The sequence below is a fragment of the Glycine soja genome, chromosome 1 (genome assembly GCF_004193775.1).
Source record: "Glycine soja cultivar W05 chromosome 1, ASM419377v2, whole genome shotgun sequence".
NCBI lineage: Eukaryota > Viridiplantae > Streptophyta > Magnoliopsida > Fabales > Fabaceae > Glycine > Glycine soja.
The window spans coordinates 56758350-56783657 of NC_041002.1; the positions used below are offsets into that span (position 1 = coordinate 56758350).

General features: G+C 34.4%; 3 protein-coding genes and 1 long non-coding RNA gene across 11 annotated transcripts; 1 reads left to right on the forward strand and 3 right to left on the reverse strand.

Moving 5' to 3' along the window:
* Nucleotides 1-566: 566 nt before the first annotated feature.
* LOC114367756 (increased DNA methylation 1-like) lies at nt 567-8215 on the reverse strand. Its single transcript, XM_028324951.1, has 8 exons — nt 5616-8215; nt 5275-5404; nt 5064-5152; nt 4463-4701; nt 3540-3626; nt 2589-2688; nt 2256-2448; nt 567-2015 (listed from the first exon to the last, which is right to left on the reverse strand). The coding sequence occupies exons 1-8, from the start codon at nt 7863-7865 to the stop codon at nt 1180-1182; spliced, it is 3924 nt and encodes a 1307-aa protein (XP_028180752.1). The 5' UTR covers nt 7866-8215; the 3' UTR covers nt 567-1179.
* A 3134-nt stretch (nt 8216-11349) lies between these two features.
* On the forward strand, nt 11350-18642 carry LOC114367772 (5'-nucleotidase SurE). Of its 7 annotated transcripts, none has more exons than XR_003657264.1 (12): nt 11354-11574; nt 11659-11753; nt 11830-11894; nt 12282-12325; nt 12960-13064; nt 13292-13445; nt 14078-14251; nt 14481-14540; nt 14608-14722; nt 16610-16692; nt 18216-18318; nt 18408-18642. XR_003657264.1 is itself a non-coding variant. In XM_028324972.1 (10 exons), the coding sequence occupies exons 1-9, from the start codon at nt 11444-11446 to the stop codon at nt 14716-14718; spliced, it is 918 nt and encodes a 305-aa protein (XP_028180773.1). In that variant the 5' UTR covers nt 11352-11443; the 3' UTR covers nt 14719-14722; nt 16610-16937. The 7 variants fall into 7 exon arrangements, 4 of the variants coding, with proteins under 4 accessions (XP_028180791.1, XP_028180773.1, XP_028180765.1 ...); XR_003657265.1 differs by lacking the exon at nt 18408-18642 and adding an exon at nt 17475-17515 and having other exon boundaries at nt 18216-18388; XR_003657263.1 differs by lacking the exon at nt 18408-18642 and having other exon boundaries at nt 18216-18388.
* On the reverse strand, nt 16375-18400 carry LOC114367800. Its single transcript, XR_003657269.1, has 2 exons — nt 18317-18400; nt 16375-17465 (listed from the first exon to the last, which is right to left on the reverse strand). It is a non-coding gene; the product is annotated as an uncharacterized LOC114367800 (long non-coding RNA).
* A 3720-nt stretch (nt 18643-22362) lies between the features above and the next one.
* Nucleotides 22363-25308, reverse strand: LOC114367806 (heat shock 70 kDa protein 8). Of its 2 annotated transcripts, none has more exons than XM_028325008.1 (2): nt 25182-25308; nt 22363-24296 (listed from the first exon to the last, which is right to left on the reverse strand). In XM_028325008.1, the coding sequence occupies exon 2, from the start codon at nt 24293-24295 to the stop codon at nt 22580-22582; it is 1716 nt and encodes a 571-aa protein (XP_028180809.1). In that variant the 5' UTR covers nt 24296; nt 25182-25308; the 3' UTR covers nt 22363-22579. The 2 variants fall into 2 exon arrangements, with proteins under 2 accessions (XP_028180809.1, XP_028180816.1); XM_028325015.1 differs by lacking the exon at nt 25182-25308 and adding an exon at nt 24914-25110.

The window sequence follows — 25308 nt, forward strand, 5'->3', positions numbered from 1 at the left end:
CAAATAAATTAAAAGTTGGAAAAGTTTAAAAAAATGAAAATTTTATTTGATTGGATCAAAATTTGAATTTGATTTTAAAAAAATACTCAATTCATTAATCAATTTATGACATCATTCTTGTTTACATACTTATCTCTCTGTATATAAATTGAAATGATTATGTTTTTAGGTACTATTCTTTAACGAGGGTGAGGGTGATTTTTAATGTTTTTGTATTTTTGTATACTGTTTTTAAGTATCGAAAACGAAATATATTTCAATCATGATTATTAGATTGGAATCACCTTTTTTTATATTTTTCATACAGGTCACCTGAGTTCCACTGGTGATTGCAATCCGATTTTTGAATCATGCTTGAAATATTTGAAAAATGTGGACTTAATTACAGAAAGTAAAAAGCACAAAATAAAAAGCTTTACCAGAAATACAATTGTCAGTTGCTGAACAGTGTACATCAAGAGACCCAACATAGGGCCACCCTAAAAAACCCACATTATGACAAAATTCTATGAAGAACTTTGGCAGAAATGGGCCACAAGCCGAATACAATGACCCGGATTGGAAGGGAAGAATTATAATTTCTTGCTTCCCTCGATTACTCATTAAATATAGTCGAGCCAGATTAAACACATTATACATGCTACCAATCTAGTCTAGAAAAAAAAAAGGAAAAAAATCTATGTGAAAAAATTGCTCAAAGTAAAATTGATTATGTCATGTGGTGATTGATGAATTACTGCGGACATTGAGTGGCATAAAGGGATTGAGCAGAAACCCGCATCCACTCTATCATATTCAGATATATACAATAGGAACAGCGCAATCAGTATTTTCTTCTGTCGAAGAACCGTTGTATATTATTCCCCAGTAACTTCACCTATTTGGCTACATAACCATACGGCAATAGGTCAGGTGCCAGATGCAGTTGAATCTTTTTGACAGAAGAAACATTCACATAAAATGATGTTGGCTACTTTTAACCTTAAAAATCCACTCATAAATAACAAGGGACCAGACAATATTTCCCTCAAAATCAATAGAACTTATTCATAATACCCAGATCACAACACAATGCAGAAGCTTCAAAAGCCTTGAAAATTGGCTAGTATACAAGGCAATGAAGCTCTGAAAAGAAAACTTGTGAGAATATCACGAGCAGTACATCACTTGGTCATTCTGTTAGACTATGACAGTCTCGGAACTATCACCGGAAGCATTTACGCCACTTTCATCAAAATCTGTTTCATTTGAAGCAACTCCCGGGTTTAAAAGTAAATCCTTTTCATTCTCACACCCAATTTCACCGTTGGAATCAGATCCTACTTGGAATAAACTCTCATCAGCATGATTGAGAGCAGAACTGGATTCATCTACATTTCGATTATTCCCCTTTGTAATATTATCTTCAGATATATTCCCGGAAGGAACAACTTCAAGAACATCATTCATACAAACCTCTTTAGTAGGCAGAGTATTGTCTGCCATTTCAGAATCCAACACTGGATTAATGTCAAGCTCCGATGAATCACAATTCATGGCAGTGGATGAGTGACACTTCTTGTCAAGGTTTTCTTCTGCTGGACATGGATCAGAACAAGCAGTTTCCTGAACCAAAGCTTGAACTTTCAGAATATCTACTGGGTGACTGTCAATTGGATAAATGGATTGACATTTGGTAGAAGAATCTAATCTATCGACAGGAGGAGCAGCCGCTACTTTATTCTTCATTTCTAGTTCACTGTGACTAGTTCTAGAAGGAGAATCACATTTATCTGAAATTGGATCAGACATCATTTCCTCAGAATGAGATTGGGAACAGATAATCCCATCAACCAAAACTTGGTTGTATAGTTCTTGAGAAGCATCGCTGCATTCATCATTTGTCTCATTAGCAGGATTTGAACTAACATCATCACTTCCACGAGGACCTTGTGGAGTTGAAAAACCCATATCTGACCTATTTCCCATTTTGGTCTTGATAAAATCGTTGTTTCCATTTTCCATTTTCTCAGAACCTGTCAGGAAAAAAAAGAAGTAAAACTTATGTACTGGCAAAAGTAACTTGCTGAACTCAATGGGTGTGACTAAACACGGGACCAAGGATTAGTCTTGTAGTCGGCCCAAAAGACTGAAGTTTGTGAAGATACCTCGAGTTCCACCGGGGAGCCAAAGGCCTTAATTACAGTGGTTACCAAAAAAAAACTTGCTGAAATTTAAATAAACAAAAGCAACATAAACACATGCGGTTTTATTACCTTCACGGTTTCCTTGTTCCACTAACAGCTTCTGTAACATATCTATACCAGGGAAGACCATCATATTCAGTGACTTCATTTCTTGCCTGAGTGATTCATCTAGATATGTGAAGCCAAAAACTGTTGTCCATGTATGTGTGAGTTCAGCAATTGCAGGAATAACTAGTTTTTCAACCTTCAGAGAGCAAAGGGCCTTCCAATCAAGGAGGAACAAATAAGATTAGATCATGCCAATGGCAATAAAAAAAGCATGAAGAAAGGCCCTCAAAATTTTAAATATATCTTATTCTTGGGTGCAACGAAATCACAAAGAACCATAGCTTCAAGGTTTACCAATTCAATGGCAGAAAAAAGTCGGCGGCACATCCCCTGGCGCCTATATATATGGCGTGTTCCAATGAATGGCATCTCTGCAACCTTAGTTCCATGGAACCTAAGACAGGAAAGTAAATACTTAGATCCACACTCATTTATTCATACTAACAAGAGAAATACATAGCATTGTAGACAAAGATTACAAGTGAGAGAGCACAAGAAAACAGCCATGGCCTTTAACCATCCTTTTAGGCTGAATCAGTAAAACTGAATGTTACTTTCAAGAAAGTTATGAACCAGAGCAAGTGACTGTTCAATGTCACTCATGCTTTCCTCATTACGAAGTAAAATGGCATTTTTGTATAAGGCCCAAGGATTAGGACACTGCCAAATTTATGAATCCTTTCAAATTTATGAATCCTTTCTCCTCGCTGTTGTCAACTTGGTAATGCTTTAACAGACTAACAACAATATATTTTTTTTTTATTTTCCGTAGTTCCCCTCACTTCTCTAAGGTAGATCTGGATGGACGGACTTTCAATCTAATTGCAACTGAAAAACCTTTCACTCTCCCAACTTCTACCCAACATAAAAACCTTTCAATCGAAATCCCCCCCCCCCCCCCCAAACCCTTTATGTATATATATGAGAGAAAAAATACTAACAAAGGAAAATGTATAATAAAAATAGGTTTTTGAGTTGATATTTGCTAAATTTTTTTCTAGTAGATCATATATCTATTTTTTGCATGTAAAATTAATAATAAATATTTTTTAAACTTATTATTTATTAAATAATTATTTATCAGAAGTTAGAAATTTAAATAATTGTGTAAAAAAAATCCACACCCCCCCCCCCCCCTTCATACATTCTTGGATCCGTCCATGCTTCTACTGTTTCTGCAGTTTTCCCTAAAGAAAAGGTAAGAAATCCAGAAAATGAGTCAGCAAGGCAAAGTGGCTTTAGTACCTGATAGATGCTGCAGCAATGATTTCATCCCCTCTCTCCAAAATAGCAGTGTAAAAGCCACTATAGCTCAACCGACTAAAGTTTGATCTGAAAATGAATAGAAAGCCAAAAGAAAAAGAAAGAGAACAGAAAAAAAAAAAACTGTCAAGGCTAGAAATTATGCATCTCACAGAAAACAACATGCAGAAAGACTATACTTTGATTTTTATAAAATTAATGTACTTCGACCACAATGCCGAAGTACATGATACACCATTCTATTAGCAAGTTCAAACTTTGAAGTAACCCAAATTAACTAGAATCAGTAAAACGATGCTTATAAACACGACATCAAATTTCACCCCAAAAATAAATAAATAAATCAAAATGCCCCTATTCAAACCCTAACTCCACATCTTAAAAAAATCAAATTTAATGTAGTTTCCACTAAAAGTTTTTCTTCTAAACTTAATTATCTCATATTTCAAATTCTATCATAAACCACAAAATATTTGGATTAAAAATAATAATTTGATGGTTTTGTGTAGAAGAAAATAAACAAGAGGACCAAATTTGCATAATTTTGGAAATAAAAAGACTTAATTAGCTTAAAAAAAACTTGGAAGACCAAAATCAGACGTAGTCCAAATTAGAGGGGCTGAAAGTGCAAAATGTGCAATTAAGTCTAAACTAATCATTTCCTTTTCTACCAACTTCAATAATCAAGCAGTCAACATCATGTACTGAGTTGAATACTGATAGCAATAAAAGTTAAAACAACAAAAAGGAACACGTTTATCAATTTAAAGTTTTATAAATGCTGAAAACTATAACATACATAATCAGACAATGGCATTCATCCAACATAAGTAAATGAAAGGTTTCATCACTCATGAACAAAATATAGGGTATTATGGTTCATTCATAAAGTTTTAACTACTTACCCACTATTATATAAAACATTACGGATTAAATTGATCCCACTCCTCCGATCAATAACAGGTAAAAAGCATTCATCCATCACAGTCAGTGCAATGGCCAACTTGGAATTGCATTCTACCCTCTGGGTAAGTCCCCTGCAAGCTGCCTCTGAGTCTTCATCTAATCTATGAATGAGACACCATGAAAAACCTGCTTCTAGTTCATGTTTGGTACCAAGGTATTTCTTCAAGTGTTCCGAAAGCTGTAAAAGTACAAACAATATAATAATAATAATACTTATTCAGAATCTAGGCTTAGAGCAGCAGCACTACAAAAGTTCACTTCTATTTTTATTCTTCTTTGGAAAATTTTCATTTAACAAACCAGTTAAAATACAAAAATTCCTCAAAAAAATATCTAAGAGTCTTGAAAGAAACACAAGTTCCTAAAAAAAAAAATTCTAAATGTCTTGAAAGAAACACAAATTCTAAAGACTAGTGCAAAACCATAAGTGGTACTCTCATGCACGCTGAATTTTAAGGTAGAAAATGGTTAAATAAATACATATACATTTGTTAAGTTATACTTCAAAACGTTGAAAAGCAGAAATAACTGAAGAGGTACCTCTTTGCACTCTTTCCCACAAAAAGAAAGGCTTGATGAATTGATTTTATTAGGAAGGGTATTCATCTCCTTAGTGCAAGAGTTGTGATCTATGCAAACAGAAAGTATTTATTAAATGAAGTCAAAGTAATAATAAAAAGAAAAAAGAAGGGAAGTAATGGCCAAAACAATATAAACATATTGAATCAAATGTAAAAGAGAGAGTGAATACATTTTTTCTCACATAAGATGCAAGTCTGTAGGATATTCACAGATGCATCATCTTTATCAGAAGTTCCACTGGCTATGCCACAAAATTTACAGGTGCAATTTGGACAATGCCATTCACCAGGAGGAAGCATCTGCAACAACATAAATGGATTCCTAATCAAGAAAACAATCCTCCTATAGTAATTAATAAACCAGTTATGTTGCTAAAGAAAGGTACAAACGTACAGAATGCAATTGCAATGAGAGACGGTGCAAAATAATACAGAGAACAAAATATGTACTAACAATATGTTAAGTAAGAACCAAAACACACCATATGGAGAATAAATATTGCATACATACCTGTATATCCAAGCAGCTCTGATGAAATGTTGATGGACAGCCATCACAACAGATTAAATCCCCTCCATCTCCACAAATACCACAAGTATCATCATTTGGATCATTTCCATCAATATCCACTGAATGGAAACCAATTTTTTCAGCATGCTCTTGTCTATTCCATGCATCTATCTGGCACTGTAGAAGAGAAACTCCAGATTCCAAATATATATTGTGATGTGGCTGTGGCAATTTGCTTCCTGCATGAAGCTCAAACTTTGAAACAGTGAGGATCTTACTACAGCAGCCACAGTGAATGCCGTCTCTTGTGATCCACCCCTCCAGCATGACTTTCTTCCGTCTGCGGTACTGAACCTTTTGGCTTAACTCTACTGTTCCAGAGTCTATTAACCAGGCAAGAACTGTCCGCTTGCCCGTATATGGAACAAAGCCATCAGATTCTGAATTTGATCCTTTGTTAGAACTGCGAACTAACAAAGTACATCTTCCATGTTTTTTACTCTTCCGTCCATGTATATGAGGATCACATCCAAATAATGATTTTTCTATTCCATCACTTGAGTGATGGGTAGCATTCTGGATTTTAGAGCGAGCACTGATAGAGGTATTTTCAAACATTTTGTTTTTCATTGACTTATTTCCCTGTTTTATAAAGGAGCTTAATTTCTCCTCGTAGCTATCACTATCCATGCTATTCATATTATGCTTGTTGCTGGCAGATCTTTTCCTTTGAGGCTCTTTTTCACTATCACTTTCACTATCATGCCTTTTCTTCTTCTTTTGCAATTCTTTCTCCATTTTCTTCCTAGTTTTCCTTGTTAACTGACTGAGAACCTCATCTGCAATAGGAGCAAAAGAAGAACTATCCCCTTTGGGCTTGACCTCATCAGCATCATCATTCAATTGCTTTTGAAGAGCATCATAGGCCTTGATGATAGACCAATAGGCTGTACCAGCTGGATTAATGTAAACAGCATCCAGGTAGTCTCTGTTCCTCCGAGGTCGATAGTCTATCGTCCAACCTGAATTCAGCAGCATCTCCCTTATTTGTTCCCGCAGTTTTTGTTTTTCTGTACCACTACCACGCTTGAGTTTTCCTTCTTTTGTTCTTGTGGTTGGGGTTTTTTGGTGCACAGGAGTCTGCTCATCCTCAGAGATTATTTTTTTCACAGACTTACGAGCTTCAGTATTTCTTATTCTTGGATTCAATGATGTGTCACTGTTATCTGAATCCCCCTCATCACCCTTACTATCCTTGCTTGACAATGATTTTCTTGATGCTATCCTTTTCTTCTCTGGCCTCTTATGTAATGCTGGTTTATCAACAGGTTTCTTATCGATGTATGAGGAAGGACGAATTGGAATATTCCTCTTGGAAGTCCCCTCAGTCTTCAACCTCTTGGCAGCCTCTTCAGTCTTCAACCTCTTAGCCATCTCTTCAGTCTTCAACCTTAGCCTGCTTTCCAAGGGTTTGTGATGATCATAATACTGTTCTGATGGACCACCCACCTTCTTCTTATTAACCATTACCTTCAAAACACCATTCTTCCCCTGAACCCTAATGGACTCGTCCGAATTAAACTTCTCCCTCTGTGAGAGTGGAGGCACCTGAGCTCCATCCTTGTTCATTTTGAACCTACTGTGACCCACATTATCCCCTGGATACAAGCAATTAGGCTTGTCACCGTAGGAGTTCTTTCTCTTATCGAGAACACGTCCACTTGACCCTGTTCTGAAATCCCTATCAATGCCACTTCTAGCAGCATGCACTGATCCCATAAACCTTCCTCCCCCATGACCATCCAAATGCCTCCTCCTTATGTTCTCCACATCCATGCCATCGTATTCATTGAAATCGTACACATCCAACTTACTACGCTTCCTTTCCCACTGCTCCAAACCTTTCTCCGCAGCAATGTCCTCCCCACTACCGCTTATTCGTTCCACTCTATCCCTCTTCCGACTAATTTCACTCCCACCTCGCTCAGAGGCAGCCAAACCATTGCAAACTCGAATGGTCTCGGGACCAAGCCTTCTACCAGGAGGCATCAGCAACTCGTCGCTTGATCCAGAATCACTCGAGGACACAGACACGTTGATGTTTGGCCTTTTCTTGGATTCATAGAGATTGCGAGAGGTGGAAGCGGTAGCACTCAACCCATCCCCTTTCTTTCGCACAATTAAACAACCAGATGAGTTTCTGCTCTTCACCACAACCCCAGAACCACCCGATCTCACCCCGGATTCCATCTACCAAAGCCCCTCCACCAAAATTAACATCACCCGCAACCAAAACTAAACACTAATTCCCAGATCTGAAGCCAAATCGATCCTAATTACACCCTGCCCCTCGGACCAAAGTAAAATTTCAACGGAATCTTACCTCGCCGGATATTTCACGGATTCCGTACCTCGCAGTAAAATGAGTCATGCGAGTGCGACGCAAGTCCCCCACGATAGACCCAGAGTGATCGGAGATCGACCCCAGTCGTAGAGAAATTAAAACGAAAATTGATAACAGAAAGAGAGGGAGAGAGGTAAGAGATTTGGGTTGCGCTTTTGCAGTTGCAGCGCCTAAGCCAATATCGATATAAATACTTCCTCCCTCCCTATGCTATTATAAATTAAACTCCTTTAACTACTTTATAAACTTGTTTAACTTATGTAATAACATTAAATTTATTAAGCATTCGTATTAATTTTTTAAATGGCCATTAAAATTAGAGTTTAATTATCATGAAATATTATTACAAAAAATATTATTAATATAATTTTTAAATATTTATTATAAAAATAAACAAACTTATTATATAATTATTAGTTATCTTCTATTCTTCGAAGAAAATGATCAATTTGTCTTATTAATTTATAATTATTATTATAAAATAATTAAGACTATTTCGAGTAAAATTTAATTAATGCTTTCTGTCTAAAATATTATTTAATGCAAGAAAAAATTTAAAAAAATATTTTAAATAAACAAACAAATTAAAAAAAAAAACACACATGTCGTAAAATGTAAACCGAAAACAGTCTCCGCGTTCTCTCCCTTTATGTGCTGTTTTTTCTCATTTTATTTTCCCTCCAAATTTTTCTTTTGTTAATGTTGTCACCTTTGTGATGCTACCACCTCACATATCATAACATATCAAATGAAAACATTATTAACGTCAATATTCATTTTGTTCCTTAAAGTGTGAAATGATGATAAATTAGTTTTTAAAAAATAAAAAATATAAATTTAATTTTAAAATATGTAAAAAATATGATAAATTAATCTTGTTTATTATTAAATTTGTGATATCAACTTGTCATTAGATTATAATATTTAAGAATCAATTTGATAATAAGTTATGTTTTTTAAGATCAATTTATAGCTAATTTATAGAATTTAGGGATTAGTGTATCATTAAATTTTGTTTTGTTAACAATCAACCAACAATGAAAGAGAAAAAAAATGGAGCTAAATGCACCAAAAAGAATTGAGAACAAAATTTGTGAGATTTTAAACCAAAACGATTTATTTGATCCTTTATGTTTTTTTTTCAATTTGATTCTTTATCTTTTGTAAGTTTATTTTAATCCTTTATATTTTGAAAAAAAAAAGACCAAAATGATTATTTTGCATGTGAAAACTTAACACCATTAATGAAATAAATGTAATGATGGTTAAAAATCATCACAAGATGTGAGTTTTTTTCCTCTTAATCTTTCTCCTTTTCTTATCTCTTCCCCTTCCTCTTCCTTCATCTTTGGCTATCTTCATTTCCAACTCAATAGCATACAACAAAAATCATAACACCACCATTATCTAAAGCATGTTGTTCAACTTCTAGCAATTGGTGCTTTGAAATTCCCCACATTAAAGTGGGTTTCAAGGACCAACTAGCTTACATAGAAGGTGTTTGTGGAAATGTCATAGAGAATGTTGGCATTTTGGAAGATGCCCAAATGGGAAATATTAGTGAGGAAAATGTGAGCCGAGATGTTAGTGAGATTACTGAAATTTGTTAGAGTGAAAAATGATTTCAGATATGAAGAGAGATTAGAGAATCAGTTATGTGATGAACAATGAGGTTCTTCACATGATGTTGAAGATGTGCTTCAAAGTCATGCCATAGTTGACTTTCAGGGTTTTTAATTGGCAAGAGCTTAAGGATGGGTACAGTCACAAAAGCACAAACTTATGATACCATGTTGCACATTGTCGGAGAAGCTATGAATTTGGGTTGGTGAAGAAGTTGGTGTAAGAAATGGATGAGTATGGAGTTCAAAAGAGTGTTAACATGTGGATCATTCTTATAACATGTGATGTTAAGTAGCACCCTTTAGATTATAATGGTGGTGTGATTTTTGTTGTATGTGGAGTTGGAGATGAAGATGGCAAAATGAGGAAGGAGAAAGGAAAAAGAAAAAGAAGAGAAGGAAGATAGAAAATAAAAAAATTATATCTTGTGATGATTTTTAGTCATTGATATTTTTTATTTCATCAATGATATTAAATTTGTATTAACGGGAAATATTGGTGAAGAATATGTGAGCCAAGTTATTGGTGAGATTACTGAAAATTATTAGAGTGAAAAATGATTTCAGTTGTGAAGAGAGATTGGAGAATTTGAGTTATGTGATGAACAATGAGGTTTTTGACATGGTGTTGAAGATGTGCTTCAAAGTCATGTCAGAGATGCCTTTGAGAGTGTTCAATTGGTTATAGCTTAAGGATGGATACAATCACATAACACAGACTTATAATACCACGTTGCACGTTGTTGGAGAAGCTAAGGAATTTGGGATGGTGAAGAAGTTGGTGGAAGAAATGGATAAATATGGAGTTTAAAAGTGGTAACACGTGAACTATTCTTATAACACATCATGGGATGTTAAGCAACACCTTTTAGATTATGATGGTGGTGTGATTTTTGTTGTATGTGGAGTTGGAGATGAAGATGATGAAATAAGGAAAAAGGAAGGAAAAAGAAAAAGAAGAAAAGGAAGATAAAAAAATAAAAAAAAATTATAACATGTGATAATTTTTAGTTTTCGATGTTTTTTTTTATTTCATCAATGATATTAAATTGGTAAAATTGCATTTTTTGTTCTCTTAGTTGCCTTTGATTTTGATTTTGGTCCCCCTTTAAAATTATTGACGCATTTAGTTCTTCAATTATGTTCAATCCCATAAATGTGGTCCCAAAGTTTAGATATCTAGACATTGACGGTTACCCAAAAATGTTGATTGTCACATGTCAGTTTTTGATTTAACGATGACATGTGTCATATTCTTATCGAATGTTGACTCTATGAACGATGAAAATGTATCGTTGTTATCAACATTGAATCAAAATGTGACACGTGACAATTAACATTCTTTTGTAACAATTTGGACTTTGAGAACCACATTTACGATATTGAACATAATTGGAGGATTAAATGTATCAATAATTTTAAAGGAAGACCAAAATCGAAATCGAAAACCATTAGGAGATAAAAATGATATTTTGCTTATTAAATTTGGATTAATGGAAGAATATTTTTATCATTTTTAAAACCAAAAAGATCAAAATAAATTTTCAAAAAAATAAAAAGTTAAATTGAACTAAAATCATAAGATAAATGATCAAGCCATTTGACCTTTGAACCTATTGGAACAAGATACATGATTAAGCCTAATTAATGATCTTATATGATAATATAAATTATTCACCATGATAACATCGAATTAAAAAATACTAGGAAATTTCGCGAAAAAGAAGAAGAGAAAAGACGAAGGGATTTGTATGTGACACTAATAATATCCGATCATCTAGAACGCAGGCGTTGAGTTGAGAATGGAAGGAGGGAAACGAGGCACGATTCTGGTCACCAACGACGACGGTATCGATGCTCCTGGCTTAAGAGCATTGGTTCACTCCCTCGTCAACGCCAACCTTTTCAACGTTCTAGTGTGCGCTCCTGATAGGTAGTAGTAGTACTAGTACCCTTGGCCTTGATCACAATCCATTATTTCTTTCTTCCGCGAATATAATGTGATCATTTTTTGCAGCGAGAAATCAGCTGTTAGCCACAGCATCACTTGGCTCCATCCAGTAGCTGTTAAGCAAGTACAGATCGAGGGAACCACCGCATTTGCTGTTTCTGGTTTGTTTCTCTTCCTTTTCCCGCTGCAACGTCATCGTTTCACATTACAATTCACTTCTTACGTTTCTCTTCGCAGGGACTCCCGCTGATTGTGCTTCTCTAGGGATTTCCAAAGCTCTCTTTCCCACAGTACCTGATCTGGTATGCATCTAGTTTTGCATTTTCACATTTTGGCTCCCTAATAATCTGCTTCCAGCTTATTTTCAAACAATTCAACGCAGTAAATGTTGAATTGTTTGATCTGATTAGCTCACCTAACCTAATGAGTGTTGAATGGTTTGATCCCATTACATGACCTAACCCAGTTACTAGTGAGTGTGTACTGAAAGAAGACTTCTATTTATAGGTTATCAGATTTCCAGCTGGTTTTTTTAACCCAAATAATCTGCTATTCTGCAGTGCTATAGACTTTAGTGAGCTTTTATTTATTTATTTATGATCTATTTGACTAAGGCACGCCTAATAAATACATAAATAGCAAAAAATGATCCAGCCAGTTGCTGATGCGTGTTATGTCCATTTGCACAGGTGGTCAGTGGCATAAACAAGGGTAGCAACTGCGGTTATCACATGTATGTAGTATCTTTTCCTTCCACATGTCCTCAACTTTTCAACTTCTGAACTGCAAATGAATCCTTTAAGAATTTAAAATGAATGCATGTTTGCCTAGAAACAGTGAAAGGGAGGCACTGATGCAGTATTTGAAGCCCTCTTCCTTTGCTAGGAGTAAGCAAGTTGTTAGTCAGGTCAAATTGGTGTTGTCTGTTTGACAATTATCTTCATTAACCTTTTCTTAGTCAGAAACTTTATGTATGATCAAGTGATCTATATCAATTTGATCTTAAAATCTATATATTATGATCTAACAATAAAACTTGTTTTCCCATTGGAAATATTGTAATTTCCCCAAACAATTAATTTCTAGGCTGCTTAAAATCCTGGACCTAATAGCAACAAATGTAAATTAAGCACATTTAATACAAGTATACCCTTTGAAAAGTTTTCCATGGACTCCAAATGGAAATTGCCATTATCATTCTAAGCATTGAAAAGATAATGATGATTGCAGTTCCTTGAATTCTGAGATGCAGCTCTTAATTATGATTTACATGATAGGAGTATTTCTTTCCATTGTAGTTGCTTCAGTAGTTATTACTTCATGAAGAAACTTTTGCCCATAGCTTTACTGAGTAGGTCCCTTTGCAGTGTTTACTCAGGCACTGTAGCTGGAGCTCGAGAGGCCTTCTTCAATGATATACTTTCTATCTCCATTTCATATGACTGGTATGGCATATTTGCAATATGCTTCTGGTATGGTATATTTCTGGATTTATCTTGAATATTTGTTCTGAAATTAATTTTGAAACCATTTTGTTAGCTTATATAATTGTGAGTTGTGACTTATAACTGAATGAATGTCGCGAGTAATGTGGCTCATTGGCGTTTTAAGCTATTCCAACATTCTTTCATTTATGTCCTACTGTGGCAACAGCTTTTCGTTGACCTGTTTGACCATTTGGAGGTTACTTTATATCCAGGGTTAAAGGAAAGAGTAAGCTACAAGACTTCACCCTTGCTGCACAAGTATGCTTACCTATCATAAGCGCTCTACTGGTTGAGACAAAGAATCAAAGCTACCCTAGAAAATGTTTTTTGAATATAGACGTGCCAAACAATGTTCCTAACCATAAGGTATATCACAATTATATTTGCAATCTGTATGTTTAATAAATGATTAATATGATATAGCCAGATGGGCTTGTTTTGTGGATTAATCATCACATAGATTTATGCTGTGATGAAACAAACATGATACAGGATAATGGAGGATAAATTAAAATAATAGGTTTTTTTCCATGCTTTATTTTAATTTTTCAGGAATTATTTTAAAGTATTCCGTTGTTATTTTCGGTAGTTTTACAATAATATTGTAGAATTGGTATCCTATAAGAATAAGGTATGCCTGTTAAAAAAGAAGGTTATGCTCTGTTTAAAGTGAGAAACATAATTTTTTTACATTAATATTGTTCCAACTAGAGGTAGAGGTCAATAGATTGTTTACAAACATGGTATACGATAGAAAATTATGGTGTTGTTTGATCCATGTAATTGAGATTTTGTTTTATCTACTTGTCCTTTGTATTTTTGTATCCTAATATTGAAGTGAGAAATTGCCTATAAAAAAAATTGAAGTGAGAAATTGTATAAATTCAAAGGGCTGCCAATGCTAACTTTGCTACGAGCCTCGGAGAATATACTGTTTTGCTTTGTCATGTTATCAATTATAACTATTTCTTGGTCGCTGTATATGTCTCTGGGAAAAGGGTTACAAGCTAACTAAGCAGGGTAAAAGTATCATCAAGACTGGGTGGAGGCAAGTCACATCTGAGACAGAAGGACCAAAAATGTCATCTGATATGACCAATACAGATACAGAAACATCAAAGAATTTTGACTCATCATCTGCATCACCAGAACATCTTTTGTTTGCGAGAGAGGTGGGATAGTTTCCTTTTTCTTTCTTTTTATTTACTTGAAATACTCTTATTGTTATATGTCCTACACAGCTGAGACTGTAAGCATTCAGTTTTGTCATCTTCTGAAGTAGACGTGATCACGTGAAGCTATAGGGAACACTAAACGTTCTTACTTGGATGGACATTTCCTAACCCTTCCCTCCTCTTTTCCCCAAGGAAAATGATGTGGTGATCTTTTTATCTCATGTAGGTAATAGGTTCTGTACTTGATGAAGATGATACGGACTACAAATGTTTGCGGGAAGGATATGTAAGTACATATAAATTTGAAAAAAAAAAATGAATGCACAAATACTAAGTATTTTCATTTTTTTCAGATTACTGTTACTCCTCTTGCTGCTCTCACTCATGTGGAGGTAGATTGTCAGGCCTATTTTAAGAATTGGCTACAAAGTGTCCCCGAACTCCCCTCGTCATCATCTTTATAATGCTGTAAGTCCTATTACGTATTTGTAGTTTATATAACAGCCTTGATTGTAATATACCACTAGCAGTAGTTGGTTTAAATTTTAGCATCCTTGCTAGTTAAGAATGATTGTTCTTCTGAGATGAATGGAAAATTTAGGAAAATTTTAATATAATGTTTTTAAATGACACCACTACAAATGACATTGAGAACCAATTATACCTAGTTCATATAAGGGTTATTATAAACATACATTTACTTTATTTTCTATCTCATTTCCACTCCATTTTTTTTCTATTCATCTCTTGTTTTCCCATTACATCACTTAGCATATCTATCACTTTCTCTCTCTCTATCTTTTCTTTTTTCTTCTATTTCTCTCTTCTCAACAGTCCAATCCACCCCAAAATGGGTGCACATTTATTATTTTCCTTCATATAATGCCTATATACTTGAGGATTCATGGATTCATAGGTTTTGTCATTGCATGCCTATACCATTACTACCAAGAGTCGGTTTGATACCCCTATAACATTAGGAATGAACAAAATTTGGGATGGGTTTTTTCAAATACCTTTTCATATTAAGCTCATCTCTAACCAAGTGATTGGACACAAGTGGTTAATGTGCTAAAGTTAAGGTCAAATGGTTCAGATAGTATCCAAGTACTATCTTTGGCAGAAACAATTCTTGGTCAGACTTTACTTACCTCCTGATCGAACTTCAGATTAGTCAGGGTCTCTTTCCTCTAATGAACTGGAGGGTTAAGACCAAAAAAATATTAAGCTCCTCTCTAACTTCTCCATCCTCATTTTTAAGGGTATTAACCCTAAATTTGCATCACCAAGGACAACTTTTGTTGTCATTGGCAAAAACCCAAGTCCCACATTGTCTACGGATAATGCCAAGATAGATTATATAATTGGGGGCATCCCTCACCTTACAAGTTGGTTTTGTAGGGTTGAGTTAGGCTCATAACCAACCATTCTAAGATGGTATGAGTCTATCGCCAATTTAGAGTATATATAAGTGGGGGCATCCCTCACCTTACAAGTTGGTCTTGAAGGGTTGAGTTAGGCCCATAACCAACTATTCTAAGAAAGTTGAACATTTGTCTGTTAGGATATGACCTCAAGATAGGACCTATATACTTCTTATGAATGTGTTCCTTGTGTGCATCTATTACAATTTTTCTGAGTACTGCTGCAACCAATGTTCATGAGCGAACTAATTTTGTTAAGTTTTGATCATGCATAATATAAGGAATTGCTACTTTTTTTCGTGTGGATAAAAATAATGATGATATTATTGATGGAATGGATATACAAATATTAAAAACTGTGATTAGACGCATCACAAGAAAAGGTCATTTAGTTTAGTTTTATTAAAGTACAACAAATATGATAAATTATAAAAATACATTGTACCAGGGTATTGATATAATCAGTTGTTTATTGGAAGCTACACCTTGGCAATTAAACAGGGAGGTGACATGTTCAAATAATTAGGATTTGGCTCTTTTAAAGTAAATCTTTAAAGAAAAAAGTAAGGAATCTAAACTGTATTGTAATATTTAGTTATCTACCATTCACCAAAGAAAAAAATCTAGTTATCAACCAATGCTTTTCTTATTGATGCTTGAGATTTCTTACTTTTTCCTCTAAAGTTAGGGACTCACTTCCTCACTTTAAGGGTCCAACTCAAGTAATTACTATGGTTGCCTTAATAAGCATTTACACGGGCACATTCTGTTCATACATGTCAGTCTCAATACAATAGTCAAAATATTATAGCTCATACTAGTTGCCTTTCATGACTCCCAGTTTAGTATCATTTGTCATGTGATCAATCATAGCATTGCATCATTTCTCTTTATTCACGGGTTGTGACTTGTGAATGCTTTTTATTTGCAGATTCCTCCGGTTCACTGGAAGTGATGCCAACTCAATCTGTTGCTAAATCAATTATTTTGATCCTGAGCAATTTGGTTGCTCCGGTATGCATGCCATTTCTCCATTATTATCATCGGGCAATAAAGACATCTCAACAGTGTTATATAATTGAATGAGAGCTTAATTTCTGGAATCTAACAAGTAATAACATGCCACTCATTTTTAGATTAATATAGTAGCAATTCTTAGTCTGTCTTCATCCACATGATTTGCACAAGTTGTTGCTTGAATGAATAACAAAAGAGGGGCTAAAATAAAACTTTGGCCCTTATTTGTATTTTTGGTTTCAGTTTGGTCTCCAATGTCTAGAAAGTTTTACTTAGGTCTCTTAAAGTGTCTCTGTTAAGTTGGTGTTTTTGCCAGTTTACTACACTAATTTTGTTTTTGCATTGTGAGATATGTCACGTCAGTTAAAATTAACATCGTGCAAAAAACTAAAGAAAGGCCCAATTTGGTCTATTAGAGACACTTTAAGGGACCAAAGTGTAACTTTTTAAATTTAAGAGATCAAACTAAAACAAAAAAAAATACAGATAAGAGATCAAAATTTTGAATTTAGGTACATTTTTATATTTTTCCTAAAAAGTATTATTGCTTAAAATGTTAACCTAGTCTCAGCCTCATAGGTGTGCCCAAGTTTATCAGTCTCCCAGTTGGTTTATTTTGAAACAAGTTAAAAATAAATAAATTTGGCCACATTGCGCTTTTGTTGTTCACAACACATACCAGGGACCATGGTAATCTACTAGGAGTAGTTCGACCCCATCATTCCAGGCCTCATTCGAGCAAGTGATGGTGATAAAATGTTTTCATTTCCCTATTGCAGAAAAAAGTTGTTCAATAAACTTACAATTTAGGCTTCCAAAGGTTAGGATATCGTTTCATTAATCCTCCAAATGCTTTTATCATTAAATTAGTTTTTCAAAAATTAAAGCATCATTATATTAGTCAATTATAAATTTTCACCAAATTAATCTTGAGAATATAAAATTATTACCATATAGAAGATTCAGATAATGGTACAGAAGGACAAATTTAGAGAAAATTTTATGAAGGGCTAATGTTAGTAAAATAAAAAAAATCTTACAAGGACAAATGCAATAATACTTTAATCTTTGGGAGATTAATTCAGTAACCAATTTTTTTAAGGAGCTAATATTATCTTAATTTTTATAAAAGAATCTTTTCACATTTTACTCATACACATATTAAGTGTTTAATTTTCTGTTTTAGAAGAAATATTTTTGTAAGTTGTAAACTTTTTTTTTTGGGTACAGAGTAAGTTATAAACTTTAAAAGTATTTTAACAAAATACCTTTTTTCTAAAAATCAAATTGGAGTATACAGGGACTCATGAGTGCTAATATAGTCTCATTTAATTTATAGAAAAGTATTTAATAAGTTATACTTTTATATGTATTTTAATAAATTTAAGTCATAACATGTTCGCGTAACTATTTTAAAAAAAATAAGTGAGATGATATTATAATAACCAAGCTTGTGTGTATAACATATTAAACTCCACACACGAGTTTGTGCAAATTAACTTTTTTTTTTTCTCTTGTAGGTTGTGCTATCCATTCGAAATAGCTTTCACGCGTCAACTTCAACAAGGAAAATAGGAGAACAAACAACCATTTCAACAACAGCTTAAATTAGACAGCTTACCAGTAAAAACCCTTATTGAGGACTTAATAATTTGTTTTTCAAAGGCTAATTTATTCTTACTGTTACTGAGCTTGTCCCCGCCTTCCTACAGGTTTTGAAAGCAGGTATTAAAGAATTTAAGGAGGAAAATAAAATATGGATGTTTAAATAAGCTCTTAATGGATGCTTCAAAAGACAAAAATAAAATGGACATCATTCTATGTGTTGTATGCTAGAAAAGTTTTTAAAAAAAAAGGAAAAAAAAAAAGAAATACACTGTGTATGGACATCATAAATATTTTATGTATGTACATTACGAACTTCGTATCGATTCTGTTTTGTGCACAGCCCTCATTTTTTCAATGGCAAAGAAGAAGAATGTGATTCCACTAGTATTGACCAGAGGACGTGCACGTCTTCATAGGGGCAAGATTTGACATCTTCATATAGAATGTATATCCCTCTTCCTGAAATGTTTAGGCAAAATTGTGAAAATTTGAAAGTGAGTGGAAAGAAAGAATTAAATAAATGATGCATGCGCCTAGCTAATAGGATGAAGGTAGAAAGGGAGAAGTTGAGTGTGTGAAGAAAAACACTTCTTAGAATTCTAGGAAATCTCATTGAAATGGCAGGTGAAGGAGGAGGGAACTGTGTTGCATGTAATTGACTGTTTCAAGAATTGAAAAAGCTTTTGTGTTAAATATTACAATATGAAGAGGAGAGGAAAAAAAACATTTCTGTGAAAACCAGCATGTTTAAGACAATAATGCAGCTTGTGGAATGTGTGATGGAACGTACTCTTCTTGTGAGTGGAATGCATCTGGAACCAAAGCTTCTTGAGTGGAGAGATGAGGGATTGCAGCCACCCCATTTGGTGAAGTGGGTGTGGCTCATGCAGGTGTAACAAACTTGAGAAGAGAAGAGAGCAAGAGAGATAAAGAGGAAACCTCTATAGCCTTTTGCTTAAACAAGAGTGAAGATTTTGCTAGGTCGCTTTTTCATGTTTTGGGACATTTTTACATTCCCTTGCAGGCCAATCATGAAATTCACATTTGTTGCTGCTGGTACATTGTCCCTTTCAAACCTCTTATCCCTTACAGAAGAAAAAGAAAACACTCCACCAATCAGCTTTGCATCTCACGTTTTCACGACCATAAAATAAAATAAAAAAGAAAAAGAAGCCTCTCTTGGTATCCATTTTTTTTAACCTTTCCCAAAAGAGTGGTGGCTTATGCCTGAAGATAAACTTCCTTTTTTTCACCAGCATTTGGCATCTATATACATTAGGCCCTCCTCTTGTATTTCAAGCAAGTACGATCTCACTTTTTAAGAGTCTCCAAGAAGGCACACGAGGCTTTGTTTCTTGTTATTTCCACCTGTTCCTCTAGGGTGCCTTACAAGAGTGAAGACAATACTCAGGAATGTCTTGGTGACTCAGCTTAGACACATCACTCACATGAATGATTTGACTTACCTCATATTCCACTAGAATTGAATTGCTCCCGTCCACCCACACACTTTTAGTGTGTGTTTGGATACCATTGAGAATCAATTATGGGACTCAAAATTGTGGTATGACTGGAAATTTTGAAGCAACTACTTGTAGCTTCAGCTTTATCATGAAAAGAGAATCGTGTTTTTTTAAACTCACCACTTAACCAAACATGTTATAACTTTGTTATGCATCGCCCTCTGCTCCCCCTCACCCTCCAACTTTTAATGTGTTTGGATATCATTTGGGAATCGATTATAGGATTCAAAATCATGGTATGACCATGAAAATTTTGAAGTAACTACTTGTAGCTTCAGCTTCACCATGAAAATAGAATCAATTTTCTTTAAAACTCACCGCTTAACCAAACATGGTATAACTTTGTTATGCATGAATTATTGTCTCGAGACTCCTAATGGGTTGGTACATACCAAGCTATCAATAGTATCAGTGTGGACAAGTCTTCTTAAAATTGAGAGAAAAGAAAACATATTAGTGGGCCTACCATTTCAAAGTTGAACCGCTTGAACAACAATGTAGTAGAAAAATAAAACAGAGCAGCTAGCACATATAGGGTAAAGTTTTTTAACAAAAAAAATATTTTATACGATTTGGCCATTTTCATATAAAACTCAAATGCTCTTTTTCCAGAGTAGATTCATTTATTATACAATTTTTTTATTTGAGAAATATATATCTTTTTTATTTAAAAACCATTTTAAACCTTTTTGAGCCTTAACATTCTCTTCTCCATATTTTTTCTAAAAAAAATCCATATCTTTTTTTTTTAAAATTTCAATTCTGTTTATAATGCATTATTAAAAAAATTAATTTTAAATATTTACACAAAATAACACGCTGGTAGCCATTTATTTCCAAGCGAGTTTGTTTTTGAGTTGCCTGTTGCTAGCCTTGTAAATACAAGGAGTGTTCAGTCCATCCATGGCGTTCCCTTCTGCAGTTTGTGCCATCAGTGATAGATTCAAGCGGGACAGCGTATTTTATTTTTTTAAAGAACAAAAAAGTTTTTATTTTATTTTCTTACTCAATTGATTTAATTCTAAAATCAAATTCAATCGAATACTACCTTTAAACAACTTTTCTTAAATTTGAAAACTGCTAAAATTCAATCGATTATCTGTTAGTTGAGTTTTTTTTTTAATATAGTAAAGTATTTAATTAAAATACCTTAAAAGTGTAGAAGTTTTTTCTTACACTATTATCCAATTACGTATCATATCATATCATGATATTTAATAATTTTATTAATTTTTATAATAATTACCATAAGAATCATAAGAATAAATTATGATTAGTTGATTTTGTAAAAAAATTTATAGTATAACTTAATCATATAAAATAAAGTAAAATGAAGTATATGTATACAATAAGTTAAACTTGTAAAAGTTTAAATTTAATCTTCCTACTCTTAAAAAAATCAGTATTTTTTTGTCAAAGATTTAATAAAAGTAAATTAAATAATATTTAATAAATTTTAAATTAATGAAATTATCTAATATTAAAAAAATTGAATTATTAAATATTCTTTAACATTAAAATCATTTTTAAATTGTTAAATATTTGAGATTATTTCTAATGTTTTTAAAAAATAGTCAACATTATTTTCAGTAAATTTTAATATTGAAATTTTAATTTTTAAATATGAATTTAAAAATAAAAATGTTCCCAAGAAATTGAAGTGTCCCGTCCAAACTAAGAATTTAAAATTTTATATGAATTTATTTATCCAAACAAATTAGTTATAAAGTAAAGGAATTTTAAATAACAACAATTCAAATATATGATATTTCAAATTTTTTAGAATTTTGAAATTGTATTTGATAGCAGAGGTGGTGATTTTTTTTTAATTTGTTTTCTTCCTATAGAAACTAGTAAAGCAAAAAAGAATGGAACATAGAAATTCATCAAGTCTTCTGGTTCAAGTGAAAGCTTGAAGAATTATTCGAAATATTTTCTTAAAGCTACAGCACAACATTGAGAAACTATAAGCACTGATCTGCCATCATCTGATCATAAACCAAAGGAGGAACACCAACTTCCACGGTTCCATCTAGCATTTGCATCACCTGCTTCATTGAATGTCTAGGAGATGGACTTGGATGAACACACCATAGTCCAACCAAGGCCATTTCCTCAAACCTCTTAAAATCATTCAGCACTTCTGAGTCATGTCTCACCTCTCTAGCTCTAGTTTCCTGGACACCACACACCTTAAAACCCAATTTGAAAGAACTAAATGAAAAACAAATGGACTCAGACCTTACGCTAACCAGACCGCATAAGCTTGACACCAAAGTGATAATTTACTTCGATTATTTGGCTCGAATTGTACAGGCACTCGCCCGCTAATAATTTCATAATGACGAACAGTCTACATAAAACTGGAACATTGGCGTCTTTTCCAAATAAAATGATAGCACTCCTACGAAAAAATAATTTAAGATCCTGTTTCGAATTGCTGTTAAACTTAAGTCCTAAATGCACTGCCAATAAACAGGGTTCAACATCAATTTCTCAAGTGATATACAATATATCTATATAATCAAGGTTGAAGTTGAAGGTTTCCCAACTACCGTCAGCATGTTTTAAAATTTCCATTGAAATCATTTTGAACTTAAGGCTTTTGGAACGCATTGTTTCCATTATTCTAGGTACAAAATACAAACATCAGACATGCCATGTACATCAACTTCTATTTGCCGAAACAAACACAAGAAAACAACTAAAAAAAAAGGTACAAATACAATGATGTTGTGTAGTAGTGTATCACTTCATGCCTTCTTCTGGAGAGTAACTAAATCCAGTGTGGCACCATAGGTTCTATTTAGAGCCTCGGCGCACCAACCATGCCCATCATCCACCGTTGGCATCCTTACCTCCATAACAGGAATCGCAGGTTGGCGAGAACCAGGCATCACAACACCAGCTAAAACTCTTAGCACGTTTGCAGCGTCTATGTCCATGCACACATTGATTTCTGGAACTCCTTTAGGAGCAGCAGGTATTCCCATTATCTTGAAATATCCCAATAGGTGGTTTTCTTCTGCCTTTTCACCCTCTCCTTCATAGACAAGGATCAACGCCTCAGTTTGATTGTCATGAGTAGTTGTGAAAACTAGCTCCTTCCGTGCTGGCATTGTAGTATCCCTCGGAATTACAGGGACAAACTTGTTCCCATCAGCTCGAATCCCAATGGCAAGAGGTGTAGCTTGGATAGTTAACAAGTCCAAGTTCCCAAAGGGATCATTGACGCCTGAAGCAATAGCTCCTTCCACTGCTGCACCGCAAACAGCAGCTTCTAAAGGATTCATGCCTTTATAAAGTTCCTTGCCTTTACATACGTTAGTAACAAGATTTTTCACCCTCGGGATGTAAGAACATCCGCCTACAATTATCACATCATTTACTTCTTCAACTTCTACCTTGGCATCTTGCAAACACTGTATGATAAGGCTTTCACATTTCTCAAACACCTTTCTGTTTACCTCCTCAAACTCCTCCCGGTTAACAGCCTTGCATATCTTCAAACCATCTCCCAGGTCTACATCAACCTGAACGATGGTCTGAGAGGAAAGCTGGCGAATTGCATCCTGGGTTGCAACTCGAAGCAGGCCCATCTGTTTAATTTCTTTGACCCCATGGTTCTTAAATAGATTTTCAGAATTTGGTAGCAGATGATGCATCATATTCTGAAGCAAGTCTTCACCACCAATGGTACTTCCTGCCAAGGCTTTAATCTGTGATACTCCACCCGCTGTAGCAGTGACAGCAACATCACAATAACCAGCACCCATACTGAAAATGAGAGCAATTTTCTCAGTTCCACTGCCCATATTCTCATGAGAAGTCTGCTGTTGTTGCTGTCCATATAACAAAGCCACAGCTGTTGGTTCAGGCATCAACCTAAGAACATGAAGGCCAGCCATGGCACAAGCACGTTCTATCCGGGTTAGCTGAAATCGACTGAATGAAACTGGGACGGTAAGAACCACATTTCTTATTCTTCGTTTCAGCTGAGCTTCAGCCATTGCTCTTAATTCCACCAGAAATATTGCCAGGACTTCTTCTGGAGTCGTGGATCTCCACATATTGTTCACTAATGCGGCAATAAATGGCCGAACGCCAATGTCCAAAGTCTGCACTAGAAATGGGAGATTCTTACATGCATGGACAACAGGGTCAGTGTCAACTCTTCCAATCAAGCGTTTCATGTTGAAAATCGTGGCTCCAGACAACATCTCGTCCTCATGGGAGAGTTGACTGCTAACTCCACCAGAAGGGATGTTATCTTTGAAGGTTACATATGATTTCATAATCTTTTGATTCCTTGTGTTCTTCAAAAGCTCCACTTGGGAGCCATTCCACACAGCAACACTACATTGTGATGTGCCAATATCAATGCCAATTGCTATTTCAGGAAAAGTAGACGATTTTTCTTCACCAGTGGTTTCACTGTCAGATGTCACAGTATATGCAGGTTCCACCATCCTGCGTTTAACAGAGAGAAGCAAGTTGTGAGTTTTCTCCCAAACATTATAAACTGTTTGAGTTCATAGCTTAGATAAGTAACAGTCTATTCAGTTATCATTATTTTTTATGAAATTTTCATTATGGGAAACATTGAGCACTCTAGTCCAAAAACCACATGACCATCGTAGAAGTGAGGAACAGAGCATATATAAAAGAAAAACACAAGAAACATTTCAGCATGCGATGATTCATGATTGAGCACGAGTCATCCATTCTGTAGCTGTTAAACTAGACTTTTCTTGAAATTTGTGTAGATAACGTTTCTAGAAGTAACTTTGCATCATACATGTAAACTCATATGTAAGTTTATCACAAAAAATCATACATAGTTACATAATCTTCCCAAACAACCACACGAAGTAAAATAGGAAACATTCTGATGTCGTTCGTATTTCAGTCCCTTCGTTGATGAGAAGGAGGGATATCCAACATACCAAGAATATCACCAAAAGTACTGGTGTGAAAAACTACAAAACAAATTCCTCGCGGGTCTTCTTACAAACATGTACACTACAAGCTACTATAAAGAGTAATTTCAATTTCACTCAATCTAGAGCAAAAAAACTCGCACTTACCATGCATTATTCTTTCGACGAATTTCAATAACACAAAGGGCCTAACAACGAATCTCTTTCTCTAATTAAGGTAGTTAAGTAGCATCCAGGGAACGAATCCTCATCAAGCACACGGTTAAAACAAAAGATAGATAAAAGCAGTTCAAATTCTTATTATCTTTTGATACATTTCGACATCAAAGTGAAACTGCGTTTGTAGTGTGAATGTGAGTATAAATAAAAATAATAATTAGCATAAGAAAAGAGTAGTGGAAGAGGTGAAAGTAACCTGAGTGGCGCAGCAGCACAATGTGAGAATGAGACGCAGAACCGATAGCTTCATATAACTAATACTAATACACCACTCTTCAATGTTCTAGACCCTCCCAGAAAGTAACCCTCTAATGTCTAATACT

Bases quoted from the DNA above. Each gene is read 5' to 3' on its own strand.
- LOC114367756 (XM_028324951.1), bottom strand. From the start codon at position 7,865: ATGGAATCCGGGGTGAGATCGGGTGGTTCTGGGGTTGTGGTGAAGAGC. The intron at 5,405-5,615 runs GTATGTATGCAA...ATGTTGTTGCAG, and splicing joins AGAGCTGCTTGGATATACAG to ATGCTTCCTCCTGGTGAATG. The intron at 4,702-5,063 runs GTACCTCTTCAG...GTACTTTTACAG, and splicing joins GTGGGAAAGAGTGCAAAGAG to CTTTCGGAACACTTGAAGAA.
- LOC114367806 (XM_028325008.1), bottom strand. From the start codon at position 24,295: ATGGTGGAACCTGCATATACTGTGACATCTGACAGTGAAACCACTGGT.
- LOC114367772 (XM_028324964.1), top strand. From the start codon at position 11,444: ATGGAAGGAGGGAAACGAGGCACGATTCTGGTCACCAACGACGACGGT. The intron at 11,895-12,281 runs GTATGCATCTAG...CCATTTGCACAG, and splicing joins TTCCCACAGTACCTGATCTG to GTGGTCAGTGGCATAAACAA. The intron at 14,252-14,480 runs GTGGGATAGTTT...TATCTCATGTAG, and splicing joins ATCTTTTGTTTGCGAGAGAG to GTAATAGGTTCTGTACTTGA.